At 36.2% G+C, this 24,486-nt stretch overlaps 1 protein-coding gene across 3 annotated transcripts in view; it reads right to left on the minus strand.

The window, feature by feature from the left end:
* Nucleotides 1-1,640: 1,640 nt before the first annotated feature.
* Nucleotides 1,641-24,486, minus strand: part of UBE2K (ubiquitin conjugating enzyme E2 K) — an 81,569-nt gene continuing 58,723 nt past the window's right edge. For 2 of the 3 annotated variants that reach the window (XM_027103129.1, XM_027103130.1), the window contains 3 exons: nucleotides 9,227-9,326; nucleotides 5,968-6,096; nucleotides 1,641-5,640 (listed from right to left, as the gene is read on the minus strand). In XM_027103129.1, the coding sequence (XP_026958930.1) occupies nucleotides 5,566-5,640; nucleotides 5,968-6,096; nucleotides 9,227-9,326 (304 nt within the window). In that variant the 3' untranslated portion in view covers nucleotides 1,641-5,565. The remainder of the gene's footprint in view (nucleotides 5,641-5,967; nucleotides 6,097-9,226; nucleotides 9,327-24,486) is intronic. The other variant, XM_027103131.1, reaches the window with a different exon arrangement.

Genomic DNA, 24,486 nt, shown 5'->3' on the forward strand with positions numbered 1-24,486 from the left:
GCTGAATGTTAGCTGTGTAGGAGATAAAAGTCACTATTTGTTGCTCTTAATAAAAATTAGGTATATTCTGTACATGTAGCTAAGCTTTTACACTGTAAGGGAGAAACAGAGTACTAGGTATATTAACTAAGTATGAAACACTCTGAGTTTCTGAAATTTTGCCCCGTTTTATACTGTTTGCCTTGTTTTATCTGTGTATCTTGAAAAAAGGCTCTACAAGTATCAAGTATCGTAAACTGAATATTTAAAACAGATTGCCCTTCTTGACTTTGGTCAACATCCTATTAAAAAGTAATTTATGATAAAAGATTAAGTAGATTTATAAAGTTGTGCTTTAATATACTTTTACTGAAATTCAATGAGGGGAAATGAACATTACAATATGAATACTTGAGTAGATAGTATATTACTGTAGGAAATACTCCTAAAAACTTTAGAGAATTCATGTTAATTCTTTGATGAATGAAACAAAACACATACCAAGTGTTTACTATCATTTGAATTTGACCATCCTGTGCTAAGGATTAGCATGAGGACTCTCGAATTCCATTTGTTATCCTTGATTTTTAATATGTAAGGATATAGCTTGCTCCATGAAAAGAGCCCTTCATACTGGTATTCCAGTGAGAAGCAATTCCATCTCCAGGCTATAGTAACTCATAAGCCTGCTGAAAGCTGGTAGTAAATACCCTAGAGACACAAAGTTAACAATCAGTTTGCCATATGAAATAATACAAACCCTAACCAACATAGCCTCTTCTAATTATCAGTATCAATAGTGGCAGAAGTTATCCAGTATAACCCAGAACTTGCTGAAACAATTCAGAGTCCTTGTCACTGTATAGGCACCCTTTCCAGAAAGATTTGTGTGCTTACATGAAAATAAATATTACTTTCAGTATCAACTACCTCTGGATTACTCTAAATTTTGGATTAGAATCTAGCCAAATAGTGTTATATTTTCAAATAGTTTTAATTAGAATTTCAACCTATTTTAAAATTCAAAGCACTAATATAATTTATTGCATTTATCAACATATACTCATTACTGTAAAACGTGCCTAGTAGAAATATCTACTTGGTTGTTTTTCTTGTTTAAAGCAATGTGGAGGCTTAACTGCCTGTCTATTGATGAGCACCTAGAAAGAAGATATAAACCATTTTCAGGGGAAAACATGCATGCATTTATTTTTAAGAATTCCCAGTAAGGGGGAAAAAAAATTCAACATCTTTAAAAATGTGTTTATTTTTTAAAAAATCAGTTGGGTACAAAAGTGTTTCGTAGTTTTTAATTCTCAAGACAAATACCCAACCCTCCACCCCCAGCCCACCCTGCTTCAATAGTCTTTCTGGTAACCCACCCAATTTTCCCCTTACAGGAAGTTAACGGCTCAGAATAGATCCTCCTATAGAATTTATCATCACTAACAGATTGTTTAGAATAGAGATCTAGAGAAGCTAACAAGCAAGATTCTTTCTCAGTGAAGTTAATGAAAATCCCTATAATGGCAGTAGACTTCCAGCAGACACCACAACAAAGCACCATCAATTGCTGAAAGCTAAAAAATAGATATTATTTTCAATAGTATTTCATTTTCTATTGGAAAAGTCTTTAAATTACATTAAATAAGTCTCTTTCCCCCCAAAGAAATAGTCTAGCTTTTATTATGATGCCTGTAAAAAGTAGGTAACAGCAAGCACACAAGGATCATTTAACAGCACAGTGCAAATGATATGAATCCACTCACCCCCTAGGACCAAACCGATAAACTGTGCCACATCTGATTACATACAGCAGCATTGAATATATACATATATATGTATATATTCAATGCTTGGTTGAAATAACCAAGCAAAAGGTGACACATTCACAACTTACATTTAGGTGATGATCACAGGTTTATGAGGGTAGATCAGTCCAACAGAGCAGTAACAGAACAAATGGGACAAGTGAGATACTGACATTCCCCTACCCTTATGCCACAAGATTTTTGATCCATATTGCAACAGTGCAAACAGAATATGTGACATATATGTAGACACGGCAGAAAAGTCACACTTGAAGAAAGGCTATTTATCAGTAAATACTTAAAGTTACCTTATTCCCCAAGTGACGGCAAATAGCTGATGTTAAGCATTTATTTTTAACTGGTACTAAAAGAATGGAAATGCAAATTTTTAAAATCAATGGTTTGTACCCTGGAATTGAAATTTCTTGAACTAGAAAAAGTGATTAAATACAACATCATTTTGTAAAACTCCATGAAATCACGTTAACTGTAAACAGCTTCCTTTTCCTATCCAAACATTGTTTCCATCTAGGTACAAGAGTATACCTGGCTCCAACTCTTCCAAGCCCAAATCCATCTTTAAAACACCAAAAAAAAAAAAAAAAAAAGAAGTTTTTGTTTCCTGTGCTAACAAGGATCGTGGAACATTATTATATCCCTATGGTAGAGTTTTAAAAGCTCAAATCAGGCATACACTTAGAGCCAAGAACTGCTTTTCACATTGATAAACTTACAAAGCAGCAGTAATACGATATGCTGCATTCTGTAGTGCATAAATAAGCAATATCCACTTTATCTGCCAATTTTTTCTTATACTTTAAAATTATTTTGCATAGTTTTAAGCACCACCAGCAATCACAAACGTGAAATACTTCCAAAAAAAGAAAAATTATGTATTTCATTCCATAGATAACTCTCCTCAGAAGCAAAATGGTCAGAATACAAACACACACATATATACTTGAACGTGTTATGTGTTTAAGTAAATCATAGTCACAATTCCAAACATTTGGGGGAGCCAACACAGAGCATCTGATTTAGTACCAGTTTCTCAAATATTTATATATCTTACCGTATACTTATTTGGGTCACAAATTGCTACTCATTCATTTAGTCATCTGTACTGAAATACTACATAACTAATTATTTGTTCTTTTAAAGGTCAGGCACATACTCAGGAAACAGACCTGATTACAGTAAAAGCCTATAGGAGTATCAGTGACTTGTAGCAAATCTGTCTGCCCTAAATGGGATAAAACTATTTATATTTTTTACCATAATTTTTGAGGCCTTCACAACTGACAAATCACAAATGATTGAGAATTATAAAAATAATTTCCATCAGGGTACCTCTTCCCTAGACCTGCACTTTTAATGTTCTTTTTCCGAACATATATAAGACCACAGAAAAGAGCAACTGCCTTTATTTCTATGTTTGGGAAATAAATCTACCTGTAGAAAAATAGGAAAAAAACAAAAACAAACAAACAAAACAACAGAAGGCGACAGTAGGAAATGTACCAGAAAAAGAAAGAGATTATCACATTAAATGTAAATGAGGTAAATTTTAGAAATGAAAAATTCATTATGAAGAACCTCTCATACAAAATATTGTACTTTTCAATTTCCTGGGCATTGGGGATGTTGAACTGTAGTTAGATGAGTAAACCCTAAGGGGCTAATGTGCATAAAAGTCATAGGCAAGGTATAGCTGCCTCCAAGAGCAAAGTATATAATGCTTGACCCTTAGTAAATTCTCAGTTCTTTCTCTCTCATTTGTCAAACCACAGGACAATTAAATATACCCTGATAAAATAGGCAGAGAGTAAACTGGGTAGAGGTGTCTGATATTTAAAATAATCCAAATATTACTAATATTACCAAGCCACCCGCCACTAAAAATAAAAATTAATTCTAACCAACAATGGAACAAAACTGTCCACATTTTCACACAATTCCAACCTTACTTCAAAAATATAAAGAAAAGTACATGGTTTTAGCTATTTAAAATAAATAAAGAAAAATCTTGTTTCCTTTGGCATCTTTAGAAAGTAACTAAACTACAACAAAAGGAGGTGATTGTATAAAGAAATTTATACTTAAGCAAACATATAGGGGAAAAAAACAGCAACTTGTGTTTAGTATGCAATAAAATCAACTACAAGAGTTTACTATTGATTAGGAAAGCCTTACAAGTTGTTGGAAGAACCTCCACATCTTAACATTACAATATATTTAATAATGGTTCTTTTATTGCTTCTAAGATTATTGAGAAGTCAAATGAAATTATGCTGAATTTATGGTTCAAAACTATTTTCCAAACACTTAACCATTATAATTTAGGATAAGTAACACTTGAAGAAAGCAAACCTTTTATAATATGACTTTCAGTATACAGCCTTACTTTAATTCACTCTGATTCCATTACATTTTTGTTATTTTTGCATTGGTCCTGAATATGTAATAATAACTGTGTTTCTACGTATAGAACAGCCTACACAAATCCATTTCACCCTTCATAAAATGGTCACATTAGTGTTTGAGCTTGCAAAACTAATAATTTTCAAACTTTTGAACTTAGAATGAAATGTAAGTTTAATACGTATAGAAAGTCTGACTATGTACAAGAGAAGGTAAAGTTTTCAATTCTCATATTATCAGAAACATCATAAAGAAAGCTAGATTTATAACACACTTCTATTCCTATGTGCATCTGAAGTATGTACAGTAAAACACCAACACAGCTTTCATGTGTCAATTGGGGGAAATGCACACAAGAGTGACTTTTAAAGGATCTGATAAAGCAATCTCTTATAAAGCCAAAATTAGGCTTAAAAAACTGCCAACAGTTGATTTCACCCTTGCAAGTTGTCAAAGAAAAATTTCATCAGTTTAAAAATAGATGTTAAATTCACTGAAAAATTAAGCTGGGTTCTTTCATTAAATCTGGGAATACTGCAACATCAAGTTTTTACTGTTTTTGCAAGAGAAACGAAACTGGCAGCTCCGTTTTTACATTATTACTTATATATGAAAGTTCTAAGAGTGAAGAATTGTGACAAAACATTCCAAATGGACAACCTAAAAATGGAGCAAGGGATACTGTCCCTCAGCACATTTCCCCACCAAAGAGAGAAATTTACTATTAGAATATTAGCTGTGTGTGGTAAGAGGGGAAAAACAGATATGGTGTCCCAGTCTGCTGACAAGGACAAAAAGGCTCTGAATAGGTCACCATCTTCAATTCTGAATAATCTCATATTTAAGAATTCTCAAATGCTTAAAATGGTGGTCTTTTCAGCTACCCATCCTAAGAAGTCAAGTACAAGCATGCAAGTAAATTCACAGGCACAGAGGATCCATGTTAAAAACAGTTAAGGTAGCTGTGATGCAACACCAACGATTTGAATGGCCCTGACACACTCAAAATATTATCTTAATTATTCAACAAAATCCTGAAGCAAACTCTTGCTAGTCTTGGTACACTGCTAAACACTAAAGTAGCATGTTTTTTCCATGGTTTTAGCTTAGCTCAAAGAATTTTTACACTATTAAGTAAGAAAAAAATTAAAGTATTTCCCCTTTTTAAATTTACAGAGACGTTTAATTAGCTTTATTTACAGAGCAGAGATTTTTTTCAGTCTCCAATGGTGCCTAGATAACATCATTAGGCAAGAATGCCAGTTTAAAAGAAATCTACGCAGAATCCTAAAAATAACAGATGTTGATGCTCCTCAAGAAGGGGCAAGCTTGACTATATCAGCAGCTCTATGTCTCAGTTACTCAGAAGCAATTCTGTTGCAGTCTCTACATCCCAAGATTTTGAAGACAAGGCCACTATTACTGCATTCTGTAGAAAAGAAAAGGGGACAAAATAAATAAATAAATAAAATCTCAAGGAAATATTTTTAAAATACTGCATCACCCACTGTCTTTATATTAAGAAACCACACCTTGTTTTTTCATTTTTAAGTTACCTTGCACTTCATAAAAAGAAGCTTCTAAAAGCAATGACTGGAATCAGCCAAAAAAAAAAAGAAAGATCACTGGTTTTAATAACAAAGTTTGCTTATCAAAATTAGATTTAGGGTATTTTTTTGAGCCACTTTTGTCAGCCAAGGATTTGCAGCAATAATTTAATGAATAAGTAAAAATCAACATGCCTTTATGTACTTACCCTATCAAAGCCCATAGCACATAGGTTTTCTATTTTTTTGGTGTATTCTGGACTAGAAACTGGTGCTCCAGCATACACATGTGCCCAAAGTCGAGCTGTCTGTTTGAACATTTCGGGATTTTGTTTGTACTATATGGGGGAAAAAAATTGATTGGCATGACAATGCAGTTATAATATTCAATATAGTTAACTCATGTCCTAATTGCCTAAAAACCTGATTTTTCTAAGTAAAATGTAAATAAATGTAGATTCAATTTTTAAAATGTGACTGATTCACTTTCCACTGCAAACATACTATGTCACTCAAGAAAAGACTGTTTAACCTGAAGCTGTGATTCACAAGTTACACTGAGGAAAGAAAAACAAAAGTAACGTTTATCAACTTTAATCCCCAATTTCAACAAAGTAGCAGAAAACTAATACTAAATGGAGTTATTAGAGTTGTCTCTAAACACTGTGCAGTGGCAAACATTACAGAGATAAACAGAATTACTAGCTTCTAAAATTATGTGGACATTAATAAATGTAACCAACTTCTGTATCAATCATAGCTCAGGCTAGAATACAACTTGACTTTGCTGTTTTGCTAGAGCTGTATTAGTGTACAGGGATTTAAGAAAACCCCATATGCAAAGTCCTAACTTACAGCACATGTTTTGAGATGATTATGAACTCACCATAGAGTACTTTTCAAAAGGTAAGATTTTCCATAAGCATTGGAAAGAAGTAAATTTATTCTCAAATATTCTGGGACTACCATTAATTAATAAAGCCAAGTATAAATTTAAAATATTAAATTCACTTTAATATTTCTTAAGATGTTTTATACACATTAAATATTTCTATACATTAAAATGATAAATCTAGTTTCCACCATTATTAAAAGGAAATAAGTCAAACTACTGAACAGAGTTAGAAGAAAACTGAGTCCAACCTCAACCTTTGAGGCTCAGAACTCAATAGGAAATCAAAGCTCGAACTCAAGCCATGTTTCTGACTATCGAAAATGAACCAATAGCACATATATAACACGTTAAACCATAATTCTAAGCACTCTAAGGCAAATAATAGTAGAACACATTAACAAGGATATATACAACATAAGGAGTGACGAACTTTTCAAAGGAAAGGAAGAAGTTTCTAAGAGGAAATGTTTTCTTAGGCAGAGGGAAAATGGCAGACTGGGTGAAATGACATGTAGGAATGATACCATCTTGAACAGCGTGAGTTTGAAGAACAGTAAGAATTTAGGAGATGAAACTGGGTTTACAGACAGTTCAAATCATGGAGGAACTCTTCAAACTAAACAATTTGGACTTATCAAGTAGGTGATAGTAAAGCTACTAATAGGTTTTTAACAGTAAAGTGAAATAAGATTTACACTTTATAAAGCTAACTGCTATCAGTGCAGAATATGAGGGGAAGAAGAGGCTGAGGTAGGGAGCTCCATCAGAGCAGTAAAATGAGAAATTTTTAAACATGTGAATTAAGTCAATCAGAGAAGTATTACGACAGAGAGATACTGGGATACGAGAGAGAAGGAGACATAGAGAAGTACTCCAAGCCTGTGACTGGGATATATAAATAAGCTGATTATATTACAGAACGATGAACAGGTTCACAGGTTTAAGATTCTGCATTCAGTTTTGGGAATGCTGTACTAAGGTACCCATGGAATATTCATATAGAGCTCTCCACTTCCAAACAGGCTCTTGGGCTCAGGACAGAGGTCAAGCCTGAATATCGTTATCAACATACAGGTGGTAATATCAGCATGGATATGATCGTCCAAGTGAGCGTATAAAATGGAAAGTGAAAGAAACAGTGTAAGAACTGAGAAAGTATATTTAAAAGGGAGGAGAGGTAATTCCTTGGTGGTCCAGTAATTAGGACTCCACACTTCCACTGCAGGGGGCACGGATTCAATCGCAGGTTGGGGACAAAAACGCAGGGCGGCAGAGTGGAGAAAGAAGAGAAACAACTGTAGGAAGTAGGAGGGAACAACCACAACTACGAAGATGGGAAAAGAGAATAGTATCTCAGAAGTCAAGAAAAAAAAATTTCTGGGTTAAAAAACAAAAATAACAGGGCTTCCCTGGTGGCGCAGTGGTTGAGAGTCTGCCTGCCGATGCAGGGCACATGGGTTCGTGCCCTGGTCCGGGAAGATCCCACATGCCACGGAGTGGCTGGGCCTGTGAGCCATGGCCGCTGAGCCTGCGCGACCAGAGCCTGTGCACCGCAACGGGAGAGGCCACAACAGTGAGAGGCCCGCATACCGCAAAAAAAAAAAAAAAAAAAAAAAAAACACACAAGGCTCAATAAATCCTACTGGTTTAGAGCAGGGGTCCCCAACCCCCAGGCTGCGGACCAGTACCGATCCTCGGCCTGTTAGGAACCGGTCCACACAGCAGGAGGTGAGCAGCGAGCGAGCAAAGCTGCACCTGCCGCTCCCCATCGCTCGCATCACCGCCTGAACCATCTCCACCCCACCCCCCACCACCGGTCCGAAGAAAAATTGTCTTCAACGAAACCAGTCCCTGGTTCCAAAATGGTTGGGAACCACTGGTTTAGAGTGTGGGTTGGCAAACTTTCTTAAAGGACCAGAAAATAATTATTCAGGCTTTCAGACAATACTGTCTCTGTCATAATTATTCAATTCTGCCACTTGTAGCTGTAAACAAATGAGGGTGGCTATGTTCCAATAAAACATTATTTACATAAACAGTCAATCTGGCAGTAATTTGCTAACCTCTGCCTTGGAAATCAAAGATCACAACTGAAAAATATTTATTCCATTTGGCAATTACAAGGTTTTTGATAACCTTCACCATGCAACTACTCAGTGCCACAGTTGGAGCTGATTAACATTATCATGAGGGAAGGATCATCACTGAATTAAGAGACAGACAAATGGATACACACATGATAAAGCACATGAAGTAAAATGTTAATCATAGAATCAAGATGGTAGGTAGATATGTGGGTATTCACTGTGTAATTCTTTCAACATTGTGTTTTTGAAAACTTCATAATATGTTAGGAAAAAAGCATCTACCATATAAACAAACTACTGTGTTAAAAAAAATCACAAAATTAGGTTTTCACTATTACATCTGATACAATAATCTCACAGCAAGAAAGGAAACCATTTCCAAATTTACTTTCAATAGACGTATGCTTCTGTTCTAACCACTGCAAACCACTAAAGTAAACACTCATAGGTAAGTACAAGAAAGTCGTTCAAAAGCAGCTACCTTACCTGATTTGCTACTACTGCATCTTGTGGATCATCTGGTTCTGCAGCTGCCAGTAGTGCTTGCAATGACAATAATACCGTGCGGAGAGTCATTGCTGCTGCCCTGAAATTCAAAATAGGAAGATATCCCAGTTAAGAACAAACCAAAATAGAGGTTTTCTGAATAAAACATGGAAACTACTGAAGCTAAAAATAATCTAGATTTTTATCTTAATCATATAATTAAGTCTTAGAAATTTATAATTATATATCTGCCTACCCTTTTTTTTTTTTTTTTTTTTAACAACAAATGAGTCATTCTATTTCTTAAGACACCTCAAATTGCCCTTAATTGGCTTAGTTTTTTTCGTATTGCCCGTGTTGTTGACATATCCTTCTGGTCAGCTTTATCTACTGACTTACTTTCTATCCATTTCTATAGACACAAACTTAAAATAAAGTGATAAAGTAACATGTGAAACTTCCTTTCTGTGCAATTCTAAAAACAAGATACCATCAAGCAAATATCCTTTATTTTCAAGAAAGCATAAAATTACTTGGAGGGCATTATGCTAAGTGATATGTCAGATAAAGAAAGACAAATACTATGTATGATAGCACTTAAACATGAAATCTAAAAAATAAAACTAGAGAATACAACAAAAAAGAAGCAGACTCACAGACAAAGACAACAAACTAGTGGTGAGCAGTGGGGAGAAAGAAGGAGGGAGAGGCAATATAGGGATGGGCTGTAAGAGGTACAAATTATCAACTATAAAATAAGCTACAAGGATATACTGTACAACATGGGGAATACAGCCAATACTTTATAATAATAATAAATATATATTATTTTGTAAGTATAAATGGAATATAACCTTTAAAAATTGTGTATCACTATATTGTACACCTGTAACGTATAATACTGTATACCTGTAATTAACATAAAATTGTACACCTGTAACTTATATAATATTGTACAGCACCTATACTTCAATAAAAAATGAAAGAAAATTAAAAAATCATTCTATAACATTCTGAAAAGGGAAAATTTTTTGCTTCATATACATAATATTCATGCCTCTAAATGTGTTTATAAAGCAAATATTTATCTAGAAAATGGTATCTACCTAACCAAAAAGGACTCTTAGCATTTGTTAAAAAATTACTTGACCACTTAATATACAAATATTTCTGAATACAATAGTGAAATAGCATAGTAGTGAACTATTTTAAAAGTTGAAGATTATTTTTTAAGATGATCATATGGTTTTTATTCTTCAATTTGTTAATACGGTGTATCACATTGATTGATTTGCGTATATTGAAGAATCCTTGCATCCCTGGAATAAATCCCACTTCATCATGGTGTATGATCCTTTTAATGTGTTGTTGGATTCTGTTTGCTAGTATTTTGTTGAGGATTTTTGCATCTATGTTCATCAGTGATATTGATCTGTAATTTTCTTTTTTTGTAGTATCTTTGTCTGGTTTTGGTATCAGGGTGATGGTGGCCTCATTGAAATGAGTTTGGGTGTGTTCCTTCCTCCGCAATGTTTTGGAAGAGTTTGAGAAGGATGGGTGTTGGCTCTGCTCTAAATGTTTGATAGAATTCACCTGTGAAGCCATCGGGTCACGGACTTTTGTTGGAAGACTTTTTTTTTTTTTGCGGTACGCGGACCTCTCACTGCTGTGGCCTCTCCCATTGCCGAGCACAGGCTCCAGACGCGCAGGCTCAGCAGCCATGGCTCACAGGCCCAGCGACTCCACAGCATGTGGGATCTTCCCAGACCGGGGCACGAACCCGTGTCCCCAGAATTGGCAGGTGGACTCTCAACCACTGCTCCACTAGGGAAGCCCTGTTGGAAGATTTTTAATCACAATTTCATTACTTGTGATTGGTCTGTTCATATTTTCTATTTCTTCCTGGTTCAGTCTTGGAAGATGATACCTTTCTAAGAATTTGTCCATTTCTTCCAGGTTGTCCATTTTATTGGCATAGAGTTGCTTGTAGTAGTCTCTTAGGATGCTCTGTATTTCTGCTGTGTCTGTTGTAACTTCTCCTTTTTCATTTCTAATTTTATTGATTTGAGTCCTCTCCCTCTTTTTCTTAATGAGTCTGGCTAAAGGTTCAGCAGTTTTATCTTCTCAAAGAAACAGCTTTTAGTTATATTGATCTTTGATAATGTTTTCTTTGTCCTATATCATTAATTTCTGCTCTGATCTTTACGATTTCTTTCCTTCTGCTAACTTTGGGTTTTGTTTGTTCTTCTTTCTCTAGTTCCTTTAGATGTACGGTTAGATTGTTTGAGATTTTTCTTGTCTCTTGAGGTAGGCTTGTACTGCTATAAACTTCCCTCTTAGAACTGCTTTTGCTGCATCCCATAGGTTTTGTATCGTTGTGTTTTCGTTGTAATTTGTCTCCAGGTATTTTTTGATTTCCTCTTTGATGTCTTCACTGATCTCTTGGTTATTTAGTAACATATTGTTTAGCCTCCATGTGTTTGTGTTTTTTACACTTTTTTCCCCTATAAATGATTTCTAATCTCATAGCATTGTCGTCAGAAAAGATGCTTGATATGATTTCAATTTTCTTAAATTTACTGAGGCTTGATTTGTGACTCAAGATGTAATCTATCCCGGAGAATGTTCCGTGTGCACTTGAGAAGAAAGTACAGTCGGCTGCTTTTGGATGGAATGTCCTATAAATATCAATTAAATCTATCTGGTCTATTGTGTCATTTAACTGATATAAATATCAATTAAATCTATCTGCTTCTATTGTGTTTCCTTATTAATTTTCTGTTTCGATGATTTCTCCATTGGTTAAAGTAAGGTGTTAAGGGCTTCCCTGGTGGCTCAGTGGTTGGGGGTCTGCCTGCCGATGCGGGGGACATGGGTTCGGGCCCTGGCCCGGGGGGATCCCGCATGCCGCGGGGCGGCTGGGACCGTGCACCACAACTGCTGAGGCCCGCGCGCCTGGAGCCCGTGCTCTGCAGCGGGAGAGGCCATGGCGGTGGGAGGTCCGCGCACTGCAGTGAGGGGTGGCCCCCGCTCGCCACGACTGGAGGGGTCCCGCGCACAGCGGCGGGGACCCAGCACAGCCAAAAATAAAAACAAATAAATAAATAAATTTAAAAAAAAAAAAAAAAGTAAGGTGTTAAATTCCCCCACTATTACTGCGCTACCGTTGATTTCCTCTCTTATAGCTGTTAGCAGTTGCCTTATGTACTGAAGTGCTCCTATTTTGGGTGCATATATGTTTACAATTGTTAAATATTCTTCTTGGATTGATCCCTTGATCATTATGTAGTGCCCTTCCTTGTCTCTTGTAACATTCTTTACTTTAAAGTCTATTTTACCTGATATGAGTATTGCTACTCCAGCTTTCTTTTGATTTCCATTTGCATGGAATATCTTTTTCCATTCCCTTACTTTCAGTCTGTATGTGTCCTTAGGTCTGAAGTGGGTCTCTTATAGACAGCATATATTTGGGTCTTGTTTTTGTATTCATTCAGCAAGCTTGTGTCTTTTGGTTGGAGTATTTAATCCATTCATGTTTAAGCTAATTATCGATATGTATGTTCCTATTACCATTTTGTTGATTGTTATGTTTTTTTTTTGTTTTTCTTTGCAGTACGTGGGCCTCTCACTGTTGTGGCCTCTCCCGTTGCGGAACACAGGCTCCGGGTGCGCAGGCCTAGCAGCCATGGCTCACGGGCCTAGCCGCTCCGCGGCATGTGGGATCTTCCCGGACCAGGTCACGAACCCGTGTCTCCTGCATCGGCAGGCGGACTCTCAACCATTGCGCCACCAGGGAAGCCCATGGGTTTGTTTTTGTAGGTCCTTTTCTACTCGCATTTCCCACTTAGAGAAGTTCCTTTAGCATTTGTTGTAGAGCTGGTTTAGTGGTGTTGAATTCTCTTAGCTTTTGCTTGTCTGTAAAGCTTCTGATTTCTCTGTCCAATATGAATGAGATACTTGCTGGGTAGAGTAACCTTGGTTGTAGATTCTTCCCTTTCATCACTTTAAATATATCATGGCACTCCCTTCTGGCTTGTAGAGTTTCTACTGAGAAATCAGCTGTTAACCTTATGGGAGTTCCCTTGTATGTTATTTGCCGTTTTTCCCTTGTTGCTTTTAATAATTTTTCTTTGCCTTTAATTTTTGTCAATTTGATTACTGTGTGTCTTGGTGTGTTTCTCCTTGGGTTTATCCTGCCTGGGACTCTGCGTTTCCTGGATTGGGTGGCTATTTCCTTTCCCTTATTAGGGAAGTTTTCGACTGTAATCTCTCCAAATACTTTCTCGGATCCTTTCTCTCTCTCTTCTCCTCTGGGACCCGTATGATGAGAATGCTGTTGTGTTTAACGTTGCCCCAGAGGTCTCGTAGGCTGTCTTCATTTCTTTCCATTCTTTTTTCTTTATTCTGTTCCGCAGCAGTGAATTCCACTATTCTGTCTTCCAGGTCACTTATCTGTTCTTCTGCCTGTTATTCTGCTATTGATTCCTTCTAATGTAGTTTTCATTTCAGTTACTGTATTGTTCATTTCTGTTTGTTTGTTCTTTAATTCTTCTAGGTCTTTGTTAAACATTTCTTGCATCTTCTCGATCTTTGCCCCCATTCTTTATGAGGTCCTGGATCATCTTCACTCTCATTACTCTGAATTCTTTTTCTGGAATTGCCTATCTCCACTTCATTTCGTTGTTTTTCTGGGGTTTTATCTTGTTCCTTCATCTGGTACAAAGTCCTCTGCCTTTTCATTTTGTGTATCTTTTTGTGAATGTGGTTTTCCTTCCACAGGCTGCAGAATTGTAGTTCTTCTTGCTTCTGCTAAATGTTGAAGATTACTAAAGAACATGCCCATTTTCACCACACAAATTAGATAATTCTAAACCAGTCTTTTTGAACTGGATTCCTCATTTTAACCACAGAACAGAGAAAATTACTAAGTATTTTCTCAATTTCCCCAAGGATAGTATATAAATAGTACCATCCTGGATGCTTAGGAAAAAACTTAATTTATTATCAGCAACAAATGTCTTAAGGAATGCGTCTTCTTCAACCGGTAGCAGCAACATCACTTGGGAACTTCTACAAAATGGAAATTCTTAGCCCTGTCCCAGACCTACTGAATCAGAAACTCTGGGGTGGCTTAACAGATACTCCAAGTGATTCTGATGCAAACTAATTTTTGAGAAATACTACTTCAGTGCATTACAGCTTAAAGTGAATTGAGAAAGGCTGTTCTAAACCAATATAATTAAACCAGTATCACAAACATGTCTATATTTTATCTACTAGAGAAAAATTACAATACAAATGGTTCTTAATCTAAAATGCTATCAGAATTGTCATTTATATTAAATTCTAGAAAATACAAACTAATCTATAGTGACAGCAGATCAGTGGTTGCTGGGGAATGGGGGAGCAGGAAGGGTGGGAAGGAGAAATTACAAAGGGACACTCACTAGGAAACTTTTGTCTATGTTGGTTATGTTCGCTATCTTGATTTGTCATAGCTTCATGGAGGTATCTGTGCATTTATCAAATTGTGCATTTTTAATGTGTACAGTTTAAGATAAATCACACCTCAAAAAGCATTTTTTAAAGTTGTGTTTAAAAAACAAAGCTATCAGAATAAAAAATTTTATTGATCAACTCATCCTTTTAGAGAAGCTACAGAAATAGGAAAAACTTTGGTTATGATGTTTTAAAATTAGGTGAAATGCTAAACTAGCATTGAAAAGAAAAGAAAATTTTAAAAACTTTTTAAACCACTACACATAGTTATATGAAATGGAAATTTTTTTTTTTTTTGGGCTGCACTGCACGGCACATGGGATCTTAGTTCCCCAACCAGGGATCAAACCTGCGCCCCCTGGATTGGAAACATGGAGTCTTAACCACTGGACTGCCAAGGCAGTCCTGTGTAATGGAAATTTCTAATTCTGAAACAGGGCTGGGAAAATAGAAATTATTTTTCTAGACTAAATTTCTAAATTTCCTAAGAGTGTGCACAGCTTATTTTCAACCAGAAGTTTTAAAATCTTTAGAATGGACAATATTCTTTTAAGACAGTAATCAAAACATAAAATTCCAAATTTAGTCCTTAAATGTTAATTCTTGTTCTACCATTCATTATCACTATTAACAAGATGAAATCTTTCTTACTTACTTACTCTAACTTCATTTTATATTTGGGCAATTGTACAGAGAATGTTTAAAGGCACATGCACATCAAGAGCTGCCCAGATATATCACCTTGAAGCTGACTTAAACCACTCAAAAAAGGACAAAAGTACAAAATATCACAGAAATAGGATATACAAAGCCGGCTACTCTAATATCCCAGTGGAATTAAGCATCCTGATTTAGAAATCTGTTTTTTTTTTTGGCCACACCACGCAGCAGGCAGGATCTTAGTTCTCCAACCACGGATCGAACCCGTGCCCCCTGCATTGGGACCACTGGGCCACAAGGGAAGTTCCGCAATTTAGAAATCTATAAAAATACTTTAAACAAAATATTAAGTTATATAATGTTTAATTGATCCCACATGATGCGTGGCATGGCCAAGAGAATAAATAAATAAAATAAAATTATTTCAAGGAAATGTATCTGAATATGGAAGAAAAATCTTCAAAGAGTATTTAATTGTATATACTAAAACAACTATTAAACTCAATAATTTTAATTTACAATAAAAACAAATATGTTTACAACTCAACAAGGCAATAAACATTATTCTTTACAACTTAATGAGCTCTACTATTTACGATAGCCAGAACATGGAAGCAACCTAAGTGTCCATCGACAGATGAATGGATAAAGATGTGGCACATATACACAATGGAATATTACTCAGCCATGAAAAGAAATGAAATTGAGTTATCTGTAGTGAAGTGGATGGACCTAGACTCTGTCATACAGAGTGAAGTAAGTCAGAAAGAGAAAAACAAATACTGTATGCTAACACATATATATGGAATCTTAAAAAAAAAAAAAAACCACGGTTCTAAAGAACCTAGGGGCAGGACAGGCATAAAAACGCAGACGTAGAGAATGGACTTGAGGACACTGGGAGGGGGAAGTGTAAGCTGGGACAAAGTGAGAGAGTGGGATGGACATATATAAACTACCAAATGTAAAATAGATAGCTAGGGCCCTGAACCAAGATGGCGGAATAGAAGGACGTGCTCTCCCTCTTGTGAGAACACCAGAACCACAACTAGCTGCTTGACAATCATCGACAGGAAGACATGGGAACTCACCATAAAAGATACCCCACAGCTAAAGACAAAGGAAAAGCCACAAAGAGACGGTAGGAGGGGCGCAAGCACAGTAAAATCAAATCCCATAACTGCTGGGTGGGTGACTCACAGACTGGAGAACACTTATACCACAGAAATCCACCCACTGGAGTGAAGGTTCTGAGCCCCACGTCAGGCTTCCAAACCTGGGGTTCCGGCAACGGGAGGAGGAATTCCTAGAGAATCAGACTTTGAAGGCTAGTAGAATTTAATTGCAGGACTTTGACAGGACCGGGGGAAACGGAGACTCCACGCTTGGAGGGCACACACAAAGTACTGTGTGCATCGGGACCCAGGGGAAGGAGCAGTGACCCCAGGGGATACTGAACCAGACCTACCTGCTAGTGCTGAAGAGTCTCCTACAGAGGCCGGGGGAGGGGAGGGTGGAGGGTGGTGGCTGTGGTTCACCGAGGGGACAAGGACACTGGCAGCATAAGTTCTGGGAAGCACTCCTTGGCCTGAGCCCTCCCAGAGTCCACCATTAGCCCCACCAAAGAGCCCAGGTAGGCTCCAGTGTTGGGTTGCCTCAGGCCAAACACCAACAGGGAAGGAACCCAGCCGCACCCATCAGCAGTCAAGCAGATTAAACTTTTACTGAGCTTGCCCAGCAGAGCAACAGTCAGCTCTACCAACCAACAGTCCCTCCCATCAGGAAACTTGCACAAGCCTCTCAGACAGCCTCATCCACCAGAGGGCAGACAGCAGAAGCAAGAAGAGCTACAATCCTGCAGCCTGTGGAACAAAAACCACATTCACAGAAAGATAGACAAGATGAAACGGCAGAGGGCTATGTACCAGATGAAGGAACAAGATAAAAACCCAGAAAAACATCTAATGAAGTGGAGATAGGCAACCTTCCAGAAAGAGAATTCAGAATAATGATAGTGAAGATCATACAGGACATCAGAAAAAGAATGGAGGCAAAGATCGAGAAGATGCAAGAAATGTTTAACAAAGACCTAGAAGAATTAAAGAACAAACAAACAGAGATGAACAATAAAATAACTGAAATGAAAACTACATTAGAAGGAATCAATAGCAGAATAACAGGCAGAAGAACGGATAAGTGACCTGGAAAACAGAATGATGGAATTCACTGCTGCAGAACAGAATAAAGAAAAAAGAATGAAAAGAAATGAAGACAGCCTAAGAGATCTCAGGGACAACATTAAACACAACAACATTCGCATTATAGGGGTCCCAGAAGGAGAAAAGAGAGAAAAAGGACCAGAGAAAACATCTGAAGAGATTATAGTCGAAAACTTCCCTAACATAGGAAAGCAAATACCCAGCCAAGTCCAGGAAGCACAGAGACTCCCATACAGGATAAACCAAAGGAGAAACACGCCAAGACACATATTAAGCAAACTGGCAAAAATTAAAGACAAAGAAAAATTATTGAAAGCAGCAAGGGAAAAACGACAAATAACATACAAGGGAACTCCCATAAGGTTAACAGCTTATTTCTCAGCAGAAACAATACAAGCCAGAAGGGAGTGGCATGATATACTTAAAGTGATGAAAGGGAAGAACTGACAACCAAGATTACTCTACCCAGCAAGGATGTTGTTCAGATTCAATGGAGAAATCACAAAAGTGTTACAGACAAGCAAAAGCTAAGAGAATTCAGCATTACCAAACCAACTCTACAACAAATGCTAAAGGAACCTCTCTAAGTGGGAAACACAAGAGAAGAAAAGGACCTACAAAAACGAACCCAAAACAATTAAGAAAATGGTCATAGGAACATGCATATCGATGATTACCTTAAACGTGAATGGATTAAATGCTCCAACCAAAAGACACAGGCTTCCTGAATGGATACAAAAACAAGACCAATATATATGCTGTCTACAAGAGACCCACTTCAGACCTAGGGACACATTCAGACTGAAAGTGAGCTGATGGAAAAAGATATTCCATGCCAATGGAAATCAAAAGAAAACTGGAGTAGCAATACTCATATCAGATAAAATAGACTTTAAAATAAAGAATGTTACAAGAGACAAGGAAGGACACTACATAATGATCAAGGGATCAATCCAAGAAGATATAATAATTATAAATATATATAGACCCAACATAGGAGCACCTCGATACATAAGGCAACTGCTAACAGCTACAAAAGAGGAAATCGACAGTAACACAATAATAGTGGGGGACTTTAACACCTCACTTACACCAATGGACACATCATCCAAACAGAAAATTAATACGGAAACAAAAGCTTTAAATGACACAACAGACCAAATAGATTTAATTGATATTTATAGGACATGCCATCCAAGAACAGAAGATTACACTTTCTTCTCAAGTGCGTACGGAACACTCTCCAGAATAGATCACATCTTGGGTCACAAATCAAACTTCAGTAAATTTAAAAAACTGAAATCATACCAACCATCTTTTCGGACCACAATGCTATGAGATTAGAAATGAATTACAGGGAAAAAAACCATAAAAAAAACACAAACACATGGAGGCTAAACAATACGTTACTACATAACCAAGAGATCACCGAAGACATCAAAATAGGAAATCAGAAATACCTAGAGACAAGTGACAATGAAAACACGACGATCCAAAACCTATAGGATTCAGCAAAAGCAGTTCTAAGAGGGAAGTTTATAGCTATACAAGCCTACCTCAAGAGACAAGAAAAATCTCAAACAATCTAACCTTACACCTAAAGGAACTAGAGAAAGAAGAACAAACAAAACCCAAAGTTAGCAGAAGGAAAGAAATCATAAAGATCAGAGCAGAAATAAATGAAATAGAAACAAAGAAAACAGTAGCAAAGATTAATAAAACTAAACTTGGCTCTTTGAGAAGATAAACAAAATTGACAAACCATTAGCCAGACTCATCAAGAAAAAGAGGAAGAGGACTCAAATCAATAAAATTAGAAATGAAAAAGAAGTTACAACAGACACAGCAGAAATACAAAGCATCCTAAAAGACTACTACAAGCAATTCTATGCCAATAAAATGGACAACCTGGAAGAAATAGACAAATTCTTAGAAAGGTATCATCTTCCAAGACTGAACCAGGAAGAAATAGAAAATATGAACAGAACAATCACAAGTAATGAAATTGAAACTGTGATTAAAAATCTTCCAACAAACAAAAGTCCAGGACCAGATGGCTTCACACGTGAATTCTATCAAACATTTAGAGCAGAGTCAACACCCATCCTTCTCAAACTCTTCCAAAACATTGCAGAGGAAGGAACATTCCCAAACTAATTCTATGAGGCCACCATCACCCTGATACCAAAACCAGACAAGGATACTACAAAAAAAGAAAATTACAGAGCAATAGCACTGATGAATACAGATGCAAAAATCCTCAACAAAATACTAGCAAACAGAATCCAACAACACATTAAAAGGATCACACACCATAATCAAGTGGGATTTATCCCAGGGATGCAAGGATTCTTCAATATTCCCAAATCAATCAATGTGATACACCATATTAACAAATTGAAGGAGAAAAATCATATGATCATCTGAATAGATGCAGAAAAAGCTTCTGACAAAATTCAACACCCATTTATGATTAAAAAAAACTCTTCAGAAAGTGGGCATAGAGGGAACCTACCTCAACATAATAAAGGCCATATACAATAAACCCACAGCAAACATCATTCTCCTTGGTGAAAAACTGAAAGCATTTCCTCTAAGATCAGGAATAAGACAAGGATGTGCACTCTTACCACCATTATTCAACATAGTTTTGGAAGTCCTAGCCATGGCAATCAGAGAAGAAAAAGAAATAAAAGGAATACAAATTGGAAAAGAAGAAGTAAAACTGTCACTGTTTGCAGAGGACATGATACTATACATAGAGAATCCTAAAGATGCCACCAGAAAACTACTAGAGCTAATCAATGAATCTGGTAAAGTTGCAGGATACAAAATTAATGCACAGAAATCTCTTGCATTCCTATACACTAATGATGAAAAATCTGAAAGAGAAATTAAGGAAACACTCCCATTTACCACTGCAGCAAAAAGAATAAAATACCTAGCAATAAACCTACCTAGGGAGACAAAAGACCTGTATGCAGAAAACTATAAGACACTGATGAAAGAAATTAAAGATGATACCAACAGATGGAGAGATATACCATGTTCTTCGATTGGAAGAATCAATATTGTGAAAATGACTATACTACCCAAAGCAATCTACAGATTCAATCCAATCCCTATTAAATTACCAATGGCATTTTTTACGGAACTAGAACAAAAATCTTAAAATCTGTATGGAGGCACAAAAGACCCCGAATAGCCAAAGCAGTCTAGGGAAAAAAACGAAGCGGTAGGAATCAGACTCCCTGATTTCAGACTATACTACAAAGCTATAGTAATCAAGACAATATGGTACTGGCACAAAAACAGCCACAAAGATCAATGCAACAAGATAGAAAGCCCAGAGATAAACCCACGCACCTATGGTCAACTAATCTATGACAAAGGAGGCAAGGATATACAATGGAGAAAAGACAGTCTCTTCAATAAGTGGTGCTGGGAAAACTGAACAGCTATATGTAAAACAATGAAATTAGAACACTCCCTCACACCATACACAAAAATAAACTCAAAATGGATTCGAGACCTTAACGTAAGACCGGGCACTATCAAATTCTTAGAGAAAAACATAGGAAGAACACTCTTTGACATAAATCACAGTAAGATCCTTTCTGATCCACCTCCTAGAGTAATGGAAATAAAAACAAAAATAAACAAATGGGACCTAATGAAACTTCAAAGCTTTTGCACAGCAAAGGAAACCATAAACAAGACCAAAAGACAACCCTCAGAATGGGAGAAAATATTTGCAAACAAATCAACGGACAAAGGATTAATCTCCAAAATATATAAACAGCTCATGCACCTCAATATTAAAAAAAAACAACCCAATCCAAAAAAGGGCAGAAGACCTAAACAGACATTTCTCCAAGAAGACCTACAGATGGCCAAGAAGCACATGAAAAGCTGCTCAACATCACTAATTATTAGAGAAATGCAAATCAAAACTACAATGAGGTATCACCTCACACCAGTCTGAATGGGCATCATCAGAAAATCTACAAACAAATGCTGGAGAGGGTGTGGAGAAAAGGGAACCCTCTTGCAATGTTCGTGGGAATGTAAATTGATACAGCCACTATGGAGAACAGTATGGAGGTTCCTTAAAAAACTAAAAATAAGATTACCATATGATCCAGCAATCCCACTACTGGGCATACACCCTAGGACAACCATAATTCAAAAAGACACATGCACCCCAGCGTTCATTGCAGCACTATTTACAATAGCCAGGTCATGGAAGCAACCTAAATGCCCATCGACAGACGAATGAATAAGGAAGATGTGGTACATATATACAATGGAATATTACTCGGTCATAAAAAGGAATGAAATTGGGTCATTTGTTGAGACGTGGGTGGATCTAGAGACTGTCATACAGAGTGAGGTCAGAAAGAGAAAAACAAATATCGTATATTAACGTATGTATGTGGAACCTAGAAAAACAGTACAGATGAACCGGTTTGCAGGGCAGAAGTTGAGACACAGATGTAGAGAACAATCGTATGGACACCAAGGGGGGGATGCCGCGGAGGGGTGGGGATGGTGGTGTGATGAATTGGGCAATTGGTATTGACATGTATACACTGATATGTATAAAATTGATGACTAAGAAGAACCTGCTGTATAGAAAAATAAAATTAAATTAAAAATTAAAAAAAAAGAAAAGCATTGGCACAAGGAGAGAAAATAATAGTCTTCTTCAAGTAAAAAAAAATTAAAAAAGAAAAAGGAGGAAGCTCCCAATTTCTCCTAACATTGTCATTTTTTCTTAATTTGCCGAAAATGTGGGATACATGTATATCTATAACTGATTCAGTTTGCTGTACACCTGAAACACAACATTGTAAATCAACTATACTCCAAGAAATTAAAAAATAAATAAATTAATTAAATTAAATAGATAGCTAGTGCAAAGCAGCCACATAGCACAGGGAGATCAGCTCAGTGCTTTGTGACCACCTAGAGGGGTGGGATAGGGAGGGTGGGAGGGAGACGCAAGAGGGAGGAGATATGGGGATATATGTATATGTACAGCTACTTCACTCTGTTATAAAGCAGAAACTAACACACCATTGTGTAAAGAAATTATACTCCAATAAAGATGCTAAAATAAATAAAGCTACTATGATAGGAAAAACAAACAACAACTTAATGAGCTCTCAGAAGAGTGAAGGTGGACCTTTGCCATGCCTTATATATAAAAATTAACTCAACACAGGGAACTATACTCAATATCTTATAACAACTTTTAATGGAAAAGAATCAGAAAAAGAATATATACATATATATGTATAACTGAATCACTTTGCTGTGCACTTGAAACTAACACTACATTGTAAATTAACTATTCTTCAATGTTTAAAAAAATCAGAAAAAAAATTAACTCAAAATGGATGAAAGACCTAAACGTAAGACTAATTTTTTGCAGGGGGGCTGCACCGCATGGCTTGTGGGATCTTATTTCCCCAACCAGGGCCCCGGCAGTGAAGGCACTGAGTTCTAACCACTGGACCTCTCGGGAATTCCCAAGACTAAACTTATTATAAAACTCTTAGTAGAAAACATAGGGTGAAAGGTCCACGACACAGCAGTTGGCCATGATTTCTTGGATATCAAAGGACAGGCAAAAGCACAGGCAACAAAAGAAAAAAATAGAGAAACTGGTCTATTAACTACATCAAAATTAAAAACTCCTGTGCATAGAAAAAGAAAAAATTTTTTAAATCTTCCTAGGCAGAGAATACAGTCAACAGAGTGAAAGTCAATAGAGGAAAAGAATAGAATACAGTCACAGAATGGGGAGAAAATATTTACAAATCATAGATCTGACAAGGGAGTTAATACCTGAAATATATAAAGAACTCCTTCAACTCAACAACAAAAAACAAACCTGACCAAGAAAGGACTTAAACAAGCATTTCTCCAAAGATGATATACCAGTAGCCGATAAGCACATGAAAAGATGCTTAACATCACTAATCATTAGGAAAATGTAAATGAAACAATGAGATACCATCTCACATCCATTAAGACAGCTACTGTCAAAAAAACAGAAAATAACGGTGGCAAGGATGTGGAGTAATTGGAATCCTGTGCACTGTTGGTGGGAATGCAAAGGGACAGTTTATTCTCAAAACTGAAGGAAAAATCTAGAGCTGTAACTTTAGATTCAATTCGTAACAATCTCAATGAGCAAAGTTTTAAGTCTTCTGTATGCTTGAAAACTTTCATAATAAATGCAAGGGAGGTATTCATAAACCATTAAGAATTAATTAGCTAAAAAGAAGCCTAAATGAAAAGTTTTTAAAAGCTGAACACAAGACCAATGGCAAACAATGACAATGTTTTCATAATTAGCTGTAATAAAATTAACATTAAAACAAAACTTATTCTTTGGACCATAAATACTATAGAAACTATAACATCTTTGATGGTATAAAGAAATGTGTACACTTTTTGTTCTACATAAATTTTAAAACCTAAACTTGGTAATGTGAAAAAATACACAAACAAAAATAAAACTTTCTATTCCATTTATTTTGCTTTTCACAAACTGATTAAATTCATACTACATTAATATTTTTAGCATTTAATGTGTAAAATTAGCATAAATCTATTAAAAACAAATCCTAAAAGGCAAACAGAAGTATGAAATTTCAAAATGTGTTAGCTAATTTTAATTAATCAGTGGATAAAAATGAGTACTTTATAAATCTATCTTCAGTAAATTAATTTTGCTCAGATCTCAAAAATCAATAAGCACAGTTAATATGGCTAATATTCATTCATATGGATAGGTGGGGCCTTTAATATGTAGAGTAAGCACCAAATTGTGTGTATTGTTGACTAACTTGTCTGTTAAGGATCTTCCAG

This window comes from Aethalodelphis obliquidens, unplaced genomic scaffold (genome assembly GCF_003676395.1).
Source record: "Aethalodelphis obliquidens isolate GAN/ISIS:26980383/991018 unplaced genomic scaffold, ASM367639v1 scaffold6, whole genome shotgun sequence".
NCBI lineage: Eukaryota > Metazoa > Chordata > Mammalia > Artiodactyla > Delphinidae > Aethalodelphis > Aethalodelphis obliquidens.